The sequence below is a fragment of the Eufriesea mexicana genome, unplaced genomic scaffold (genome assembly GCF_001483705.2).
Source record: "Eufriesea mexicana isolate 0111107269 unplaced genomic scaffold, ASM148370v2 scaffold3780, whole genome shotgun sequence".
NCBI classification, from domain to species: domain Eukaryota; kingdom Metazoa; phylum Arthropoda; class Insecta; order Hymenoptera; family Apidae; genus Eufriesea; species Eufriesea mexicana.
In genome coordinates, this window is record NW_016911795.1 from 1470286 (window position 1) to 1480413 (window position 10128).

General features: G+C 29.5%; 2 protein-coding genes across 3 annotated transcripts; one reads left to right on the forward strand and one right to left on the reverse strand.

The window, feature by feature from the left end:
• Positions 1 to 461: 461 nt before the first annotated feature.
• Positions 462 to 2443, forward strand: LOC108551268 (uncharacterized). Its single transcript, XM_017905365.1, has 6 exons — positions 462 to 704; positions 788 to 1394; positions 1721 to 1777; positions 1885 to 2012; positions 2092 to 2288; positions 2362 to 2443. The coding sequence occupies exons 1-6, from the start codon at positions 465 to 467 to the stop codon at positions 2441 to 2443; spliced, it is 1311 nt and encodes a 436-aa protein (XP_017760854.1). The 5' UTR covers positions 462 to 464.
• Positions 2444 to 6312: 3869 nt separating this feature from the next.
• On the reverse strand, positions 6313 to 9877 carry LOC108551238 (glycine-rich cell wall structural protein 1.0). Of its 2 annotated transcripts, XM_017905331.1 has the most exons (10): positions 9779 to 9877; positions 9472 to 9581; positions 9160 to 9303; positions 8871 to 9086; positions 8598 to 8792; positions 8347 to 8518; positions 8158 to 8272; positions 7850 to 7987; positions 7167 to 7208; positions 6313 to 6436 (listed from the first exon to the last, which is right to left on the reverse strand). In XM_017905331.1, the coding sequence occupies exons 2-10, from the start codon at positions 9567 to 9569 to the stop codon at positions 6390 to 6392; spliced, it is 1167 nt and encodes a 388-aa protein (XP_017760820.1). In that variant the 5' UTR covers positions 9570 to 9581; positions 9779 to 9877; the 3' UTR covers positions 6313 to 6389. The 2 variants fall into 2 exon arrangements, with proteins under 2 accessions (XP_017760820.1, XP_017760822.1); XM_017905333.1 differs by lacking the exon at positions 7850 to 7987.
• Positions 9878 to 10128: the final 251 nt, after the last annotated feature.

A 10128-nucleotide genomic window follows, 5' to 3' on the forward strand; every position in this document is an offset into this window, starting at 1 on the left:
AATAAAAGATCAGTGTATCAAGTTTAAATAAAAAAAATCGCTAATATACAAAAAGGATGCGAAGAAACAATATTTTTTTTTTTCACTTCCATCGCTGATACATTTACGTACATATGACAAATACAAGCGTGTGAAGTAAAATAGTATAACAAATTAAATACTGTATGTATACTTCACCGTTTCTGAAATTTTTAAGTACTGTTAAATCTCTCAATAAATATATTCGTGCAAATAAATCATTTTAACAAACCACGTGGTGTTACTTTTTTTTATATTATCTTCTAATTTCTTATTTTTTATCAAATAAAAAATAAAGTTATAAATTGACACCGAATAATTTTTAAATAAAGTATTGAAATTAAACGATGCTTGTTCTAGGATATTTGTGATGTAATATATAATATTCAAACTAGTCGATAACGCGTTTTTCTGCGATTGCTCGATATATGTAGTCAGAAGGATCGATGGCAACGAAAATTAGAATGGATCACGTTCAAAGTGACATCGAACTGCAAGTCGACAATCCATTGAAAAACGCGGCAAACTTAATTGAATGGAACGTTGACATGAAAGTAACCGTGTCCAACGTAAAAAAGTCAAAGATGTTCCAAAGATTCCATACGATCATTCTTTTCCTTTTAGCGATTATCTTCGCTGTTATGCTATCTCATTTAAGAAAAGAAGTGCGTGCCCTACAAACTCAAGTAAATTAACAAAAACAATTTTTATTCTTCCGTTTTTGGTAATCAATTATATTCAAATTGAAAAAATTTTCTACCATTTTTAGGTGCAATCTTTAAACATAAATTTGTTGTTATTGACATCCAAGTATGATAAACTAAATCGAAGTTTAAATCGAGCTTGGATCCAAAGGTCTGAACGGTTTCTTGAAAATAGAAGTCTGCATGATGTAAAAAAATTATTAAAAGGGGCATCGTCAATATATAAAACTATTGAAATATTTGATGGAATTCGGAATGTGACTAACGAAAATTCATATATCTACAATAACATAATTCCGTATTTAAATTCAGTAAAAAATTTAAAGGGTAAATACATGTTGCGTGACAACGCATATGGTACAAATAATGGAAATAATATCGCAATTCCCAAATCATTTACAAAATTAGAAAATAATGAAGACAACATAAATGATACTAATTTACGTATCGAAAGAGCAATATTAACATTGAAAAAACAAAATTTGACAGAAGAAGAAATACGATCGAATCGTGGGAAAATTAATGATGATAATATAAATGACGATTACTATAGTGACGTCAACTTAAATATGTGGAGAGAACCCCGTTCCAGAAGATCGCGGAGGGAGGAGGGAAGAAGTAAAAAACGGGGAAAGAACAAAAGGCGGCCCAAACGCAGTCACAGGCGATTGGGTATTTAGTATTATTTAGTTAGCATGCATATTTCTAATCGAAGGAAAGCTACTATATTCAAAACATTTCATACAATTATTTTGTTTTTTCTATTTTTTAATAAAATACTACTGATATATTGATATTAGTTCTATTTTTTTTTTTAATACGATGCTACAATAAAATATAATTAATAATAAAAAGAACTAATAATAAAGATCAAGTTAAATATAAATCAAATGCATAATGTGATTGCAAATTTCTGTATTGACTGTTAATTTTGCTCATTTAACATTATTTTTATTAAATATAAAAATAAAGAAAAAAGGACTTTCAATGTTATTTAGGACCCTTAGTAGCAACATTTGTTGGAGCAATTCCTGAGCAACATATTACAGATACAGGTACGTACAATTATTTATAGTTATATAATATTTTCAATAAATTAGTAAGATTAACAGCAATATAATATTTAACCAAATTATTATATAATGTAATATGCTTAAATTAGTTTACATTGGACCATGGGTTAAAAGTTCTAAAAACAACACACAATATAATTTAAATAAATTCCATCTAGTAGAAGATAAAAAATCTATTGAAGTTACAGCACCTGGTTTATACATGATTTCTGCACAGGTAAAAAAACATGTATATTATTATTTAATGTTCGAAATTGATTCAATAACATTAATTGCTATATTTTTTCCATCTTTAGATTTTTTATTTTGGTGAACCAACAAATTATTCATATTGGATACTTTTAAGTTCAGAGGGTAAATCCACTACACAAAAGCTTGTAAAATGTTCTACAGCCTCTTCCACATCAGCCACAGAAGTGTCTTGTTACACAAGTGTAATAACTCCATTACAAAGGGGTGATAGGGTTCATATTCAACAACAAGAAAGAGATAGGTAAGTTATAAATTTAAAAGATTGACTTTCTTAGAGATTTACTTTTTTTATAAAATATCTCAACATTTTTTAGATTAATAAATATGCGTGAAGGACATAGTTATATACAGTTGGTGCTTCTCTCTAATACTATTTGTAAAAGACATTTACGATAAATATACACATCAAATTTGAAACTTGTGCCATTCAAAATGAAAAAGGAAATTTATTCCTTTAAATGTGATCTTGCACTACAATCATACTGTTAAGTAAATCAAATAATGAATCAAGATTTTAAGAGTTGCAATGCCTTTTGTGCAACTATTACTTTTATTTTAGGAATACATAAAAAAAATTTATTTTATATAAAATATAAATATTTTTTGTTACTTCTTTTTACATAACGTAAGTTTAAATTTTATATACAGTTGAATTTAAGAAATGCATAATGAATAATGACAGAAAATGTTACAATTTATTTTTTATAATAGTAGTATATGTCTTAAAAGAAGTTATTTAAATATGTGCTGACATATTTTTGTACACTTGATTTTTAAAAGACAAAAGAAATTAAAGATGTGATGCTATGTTTTAAGACTCTCACTGTTTATTTTATACCGAAAAATTTTCTTATTGTTAAAAAACATCGTTGACATATACCATATTGTTAAATAATCATTTTGACAGATTTTATAAATAAAGATTCCAGTTGTAATTTCTGTCTTTTTACACTTTTTTATTCTTTGTTACAAATAAAATATAAATAAATAATGTATTAAAATATATTATAAATATTTAAAATCTCAAGAATTACTTGTACCATTTGTATAAATTATAAATTTTTATTCGTATTTTTTTACCATAATTATATTACAAGTATAGGTGTGGAACTTACATATCTAAAAAATTTAGTCTTTAATAACGTACGTGAAAAGTACGATATTTTTTTCGTACCTTTTTACAATGCTCGCCATTAATAAAAAAGCACTTGAATCTTCTTGAAGAACAACGTCGATGCCAGTCATGTGGCAGATGTTGCTCAGCTCATTGAATTGGTAGTACGACCATTTGAGACAGCATAGTCGTTATCAACCTAGAGAAATTAATAATAAAAAATTAAAAATTGGTAAATTATACAGAAATAATGAAATCTTATAGATACCTATCATTGACCCATTTACATTTAGTATTTTAATTCTTTTATTGTACTTTCATCAATTAAATTATGAAAACATATGCTCTTAGATTTCTTTTTCGTAAATATTTGGTATATCGTCCCTGCTTTTTCGTTTTGTCTTTTGTTAATATCATAATGAATTATATTTGGTTTTTATTAAATAACGTGCTCTTTAGAAGAATTTTCTTTCGTATCTTTCAATTAATACCTTATCATCATATTTGTAAATTAAAAGTATACTGCAAATATCGCATATATAAAGCGGTTAAAACGGTTCAGGGCTTAAAATAAAAAATTTTTATGTCATATTTTATACCCATGATATACTTCTTATCTTTGTAATATCGATAAAAATAGAAGAACCTAACATATTTTTTAAAGTTTTCCACTTTACACTCGATAGATGCAGAGTTAGGTACTATTATCCTTGTTGACATTTGTTTTGTAACAAATTTGTGGAGTGGTTTTTTTCTTATAAAAAACGGATAGATTTATTTTACTCACCTGAATTTGGGTTGAGGTTTACTCGAGCATTTGTCTTTTAATATATACGAACGTAATACATGTTAGCATAAATTTAATTCGATACTCTTGTTGCTTGCATTCCCATTGATTTTTTTTCTATGTACTGTTTGTATTTTTCATTTTCGTTTTAAACATGTTTCGTTCTCTTTCTCTATATATGTATGTATATGTACAAAATGCAACTAAGTTTTTGCGAGTAGTAAGACTTGGAAAACAATATATTGATTGATGCTGACTATTTACATTGAAAAATAATTGCAACATTTTGAATGAAAAAAATTAGGTGCACCACAAAAAAGATCAAACGCTATTTAGTATAGGTCAATTGTTTAGAAAAATCAAACAAAGACATACTAATTAATGAAAGACACTATAATATATTCTAACAGAAAAAACAATACTTTCTAAGTTTCATTTACATTATACCTGATGCCATTGGACATTAATAACATTTATTATACAGTCGTCATTTATTCATATAATATCGTATTGTTATCAGAATTGGTATTCTCCTTGCTGGTAACAGAGGGAAGGTATTCTCTCTTTCTTTCATTCTGTTCCCTACGTATCTCAGGTTGTTGTTACGCCTGTGAAATAAACTTAGTTTTTGTCAATTTTTTTTATATACATCTACAATTGTCCATTAATGCTGTTACTATATATATATATATATATATACATATATATGTATTGATATCATATTTCATTTTGGACACAAAATATTCTTTAACTGAATTATATACAATTAAATAAAAGAAGAATAATTTTTCTATTTTGTTTTTTTCATATACAAATTTGTCTTCCAAAAAATTATTGTTTTTAACAAAAGTTTCATACCTACGTTAGTGATACAAATACACTGTATTCATTTCAGTTGTATCATTTTTAATGTACATGTGGTTTTCTAAGGCAGTTGCTGGTTTTCCTTGCAATGTTTTTCATTGCTATATGTTCTTTGCAATTTAATCCACATAGTCTCTCATGTTAAAGGTGAGGAAATAATAAACGTGGAAGATATTACTGTTTTTTCCATGGTTCTTTTTTTGAAAGTTTCTTTTCATTTCGCTTGTTATTACTCTAGTACTTACAATACTAACTTGTTTCACTATTACTATACCAATGACATGCGACGATGACTTTTAATACAGTTTTAGACAATTTCATAGTAATTTATAATAATAAACAGAATATAAGACCACATCACTTGTCCTATATAATCATTCTGTACTTCAATGCACAAAATTGGCTGGGACAAATATTTTGTACCTACTCATGCACAGTGAGCCTTGAATAGTTACAGTGTTCCTCAATTTCATATATATATCTATTTTTTCCTTTTAATCGCTAGTTTTTCATTTTGATTGTCTCTGCCAGTGTGACATTTCAATATGTGATTACTACTTAAGAAACCGTTAAAATAAGTTTCTAAAATCATTGTTAAATTTTTTAACACATTTTGTATTATACCTCAAAAACAGTCTTTTGTCACCTCTAAGCAGAGTTTTATACACATAGTTCACGCAAACATTGAATTCTATATGTTAAAAATATATATATATATGTATATATGAAATGAAATGTCGCAACAGTAAGACTGATCTAATATAACATTGTTGCCTGTTAAAATATTGTCAAAATCAAAATATCGCACTATTAAACGCATAATAAGGGGGCAGTATATTCTGGTACAAGGTTCTTTTTCTTCAATTCATGGTTAAACGTAAAATAAAATACACCACAAAATACAATTACTTTTTGTTTTTTCTTTTTCACGCAGAATGCAAAATATTCACTTCTCTACACCTAAAATCTTTTAGCATTATTGAGCTGTGAATGTGTGTATATATATATCTATGTGTTCACAATGATCAACCAAATAATGACTTTACAAATAGTGTAAATATCTTTGCCCTTAATAATTACAATGAAGACAATTATGATTTAATAGTATTTCACAATCGCAGATTAACTTTCAAGATAAAGAAAACGAGAAATAAACTGTACATCAACTAAACTTAATCCTAAAGCAACATTGTTAGCCAAACATGACAAAAGTAGAATGCTATATTGCTAAGTCAAGTATAAAACGCTCATGTCATTTATACTTCTTTATCGTAATTAAACAATTATTTGCGCTTATCGCGCAATTCAACGAGTCTTCCATGCGCGCGACAAAGATAGAAAATTATACAAATTTCATTACAATTCGTTAGTTTACTTTTTTTCTCTCGGTTTACTTTCTTCATTTGAATGTAAAAGTCTCTCGTCGATGAATCAATTATTAAATATAGAACACTTAGTGTTCACGACAAATGATATTTGTCCAACTTTTTCACGCGCTAGGAACAATTTTCTTTTCATTTTAAATTTGGAAAAACATGTTATCTAAATATGTAAAATTAAATAGTTGCATGAGTAATTTAATAACGTCGCTGAGACTGGGCGTTTTGGTAACCAGCACTGCCACCTGTAAACAACCATAGCTCCTCCGTTCAATCATCTTTTTAAGCAAGTAGTTTCATTTAATTTTTTTTTTTTTTCTTTTTTTTGTGATTCTGCATTTAACTTAACATTATATAGAATATTAATAGTCACATAACATTATGATATATATAAATATATGTATATACACACAAACACACACACACGCACACACACACATATATATATATATATTTGCTGATAGTGGCAATTAATATTATTCATACACATACACATGTGTATAATTTGCCTACTTTTTTTTTTGGGTGCATCTTTCTTATTCAATTTTATTATTGATATTACTTGTTATATTAAATTTGCTTTAATATTATAAGAACAAATCTTACAATGCTTTGCACTTGTTATTTCGTTTAATAATTTTAACTTATTATCAAAACTATAATTTTTTCATTGTTTGTTTTTGTTTCTAAAAATGTAGTGAAAACAAACCTATACTAAAATTTTTTACTTTATGCAATTGACGTTAAACGTTTTTGTTTGTGCCCATCATAAATTTATTTATATGAATTGAAAATTTCACAATGGGACTTTTGGTTTTTTGTTTCTTTCAAGTATTCTCGTTTCGTTAAATTAACAATTATAGCAATTTCTTTTTGCAGTATATTTAAACCTGTCCTAAGCATTTTATTTTGTTCATGATAATATACTGTCTCACAGATGTTAGAAAACTCGTTTGGATTGAAAATTGTACTTACCATAATCTTGTTTTCCGTATACACCATCTTGACTCGAGTAATCTGCAAATATAATAAATGAGAATTACAAATTGCAGTTTAACAGTACTTTGAATAATATAGATGTGACTCAGACGAGAAAAATATGTAACTCACTAGATTAAAAATTTTAGTTGTATTTGATTCACCTACATAAAAATGAATTTCATAAAAAATTAATATCTTTTTGTTTGAGTATAAAAATACTGATGATACATCAATCTGGAATGAAGAATGGCAGGAGGCAGTGCTGCAGTGTTGGTACTCGGACGAAAATAGTCGTAATGTTCACATTTTTCTTCACCTTACCAATTTATATTTTCGTTTCTTCTTCTTTTTTTTCTTTTTTTTAATAGGAGTAGTTATAAAACGCAACTCTTGATTTTAATGAGCTCAAGGAAAAAAATGAAATAGAATCCATTTTTATTTATAATGTGATTTTTTAAACGTAAAATTTCAATTTTTTTTTATAATTATAGCGTTTCTCGTCTGAATCGATTCACATTTGAGCATAACAGGTACTAATAATTAAAAGGTATAGAGACAAAGTGTTGTTAATTACTTATTTCCTTCATTTTCTCTCTTCATTTTTTTTTTTTTTCTCAAATGAAACCGAAAAAATAAATATGTGATGTAAAATGTGTTGTCGAACGGAAAAAACTAACCATAAAGTTGCGTCGAGTAACCACCCCTGTTGCTCATAGAAGTGGTATTAGAAGATCGGTCATCGTAAGGATTAACAGGGGCATAACCTGCACCCCCATCCCCTGCCACTGCTGCCACTGCCTCCTGCTGGTAATTGGCTGTACACGCAGTACATTACATTAATTACATCATAGTGTTCACAATAATATTGCCCTTTATTTGATTTGCGAAATGTAATGAATTTTTTAGTTGCTCAGTTTCTTATCTTAGTTTATAAAATTTTAATCATAAAATAGTTTTACGAGTGCAAGCTATTATATAAACTAACCTGATGGTGGTGCTTTGCCATAACTATAAGGATCACCAGCACTGAAAGCCCCTGCAGCTGGCACAGTAGGTGCTCCTCCATACCTATTATCTGTGGTCGCTGATGGCGGATATCCCTGAACAAAATCATGTAATTGTTTTAGACATTCTATTTGTTTTAACTTCAAATTAATAACACAAGCGAGCTTACAGCTGTTTGCCCATAATCTGGAGGTTGTTGATAACTTTCATAACCTTGATATGACGATTGTGTATAATTTTGCGATCCGTAACCACCACCATATCCCACTGATTGTTGCTGCTGTGGTTGCTGTTGGCCTCCACCATAGGCACTACTAGTACCTCCGCCATAGCCACCTTGACTGTATCACAATTTTTTAAATAATATAAACATAAAATTTATATTTATACTAGATTATTTTTCCTAAACTAAGTAACTACCTAGGTGGCTGGGTCGCATAACCGTTTGCGGGTTGTGACGATGGCTGATCAAATCTTGCCCTTTTTGAAGGACCACTTGAACCTGGTGGTCCACCTCCTCTTTTTGATGGACCACCACCACGTCCACTACCTCCTCTACTTCCACGATCTCCAAAACCTCCTCTGCCACCTGGACCACCTCTACCAGATCCTCCCCTAAACATAAATAAAAACTTAATTACTTCTTATTTTGTATAATTTTAAATTGATTAAAAATTAAATAAGGACTTTTACCTAGATCCTCCTCTGCTACCCCTGTCCATACCCCCTCGTCCACGAAAATTGCTACTACCTCCACGAGTGTCTCCTCTACCAAAATCACCTCTTCCTCTACCTCGAAAACCACTGCTTCCACCTCCCCTGCTACCACCACGTGGTGGACCCCCCATTCCTGGTGGTGGTGGTCCACCACCTCCTGGACCACTAGACATTCCTGGTTCTGGTGGACCCCTGATATAGAATATTATATAATAAAAAAATAAAATAAAGCAATTATGTTAAAGAAAAATTATTATACACATACCCTGGAGGAAAATGTCCACCACGACCACCTCTACCAGGAGGACCACCTCTGCCTCTCATTCCTGGTGGTCCACCTCTCATACCTCCTCCAGGTCCACTACCTCGGCCACCTCTCATCATACCTCCTCCTCTTGGAGGTCCACCCCTATTAAAACACAATGAAATTTTACACACTGCACCAATATTCATATAAACAAGTAATAAACAAATTTATATCGCATGCAAATATCACATTTTGCATTATTAAATACATCTATATTTACAATTCACCAATATTACATATAGGCTTGATAACAAATATATACATATATACCTTCCTCTGTCCCCGAAGCCGCCACGTCCTCTCATAGGACCGCCTGGACCACCACGACCACCACGGAATCCACCTCTACTGGCTGGAGCGCCTTCCATTTATCCGTATATCTAATATTTAAAATAACATTTGTTAGTAAGCAACAAATTCTCCATTGATTACACACAGACGCTATGCAAGACTTTTGGGTAAGTCTAAGAAGTTTTCCTCAATCAAAGTCATTTCTCCAATACACTGAGAACACTAAACAAATTATAAAAAATATTTCGATAAAATACACATTATATCTCTATCAAAAAGTACTTACATTTCACTTATTGCTAAATATCTCGTTCATAAATTCGAAACGCGCCAACTTTAGGCAAGCTAACAACGAAAATGGACGCCGGTTGCCGGAAAAAGAAGCATCGACCACACCACTCAAATTACTACACTGGCATTACCGGATATCCTTTTTATTATGAAATGTTCTCATGTAATATCCTAAGATTTCAAACTTTATACTATTCATAAAAAAAAAATTCAATCAAAATCCAATAAATGCATAAATATTAACTTTTTAAATGTATACAGAAAATTAATTTCATTAATGGTTTGAATTCTTACATTAGTGAACATACAATTCTAAGCTTACAATATGGAACACGTATAACAATA

Excerpts from the sequence above, each read along its gene's own strand:
- LOC108551268 (XM_017905365.1), top strand. The coding sequence starts at position 465 with ATGGCAACGAAAATTAGAATGGATCACGTTCAAAGTGACATCGAACTG. Across the intron at positions 1,395-1,720 it reads ACGCAGTCACAGGCGATTGG|GACCCTTAGTAGCAACATTT; the intron begins GTATTTAGTATT and ends AATGTTATTTAG. Across the intron at positions 1,778-1,884 it reads GCAACATATTACAGATACAG|TTTACATTGGACCATGGGTT; the intron begins GTACGTACAATT and ends TGCTTAAATTAG.
- LOC108551238 (XM_017905331.1), bottom strand. The coding sequence starts at position 9,569 with ATGGAAGGCGCTCCAGCCAGTAGAGGTGGATTCCGTGGTGGTCGTGGT. Across the intron at positions 8,519-8,597 it reads TATGCGACCCAGCCACCTAG|TCAAGGTGGCTATGGCGGAG; the intron begins GTAGTTACTTAG and ends ATTGTGATACAG. Across the intron at positions 6,437-7,166 it reads ATACGGAAAACAAGATTATG|GTGGCAGTGCTGGTTACCAA; the intron begins GTAAGTACAATT and ends GGTTGTTTACAG.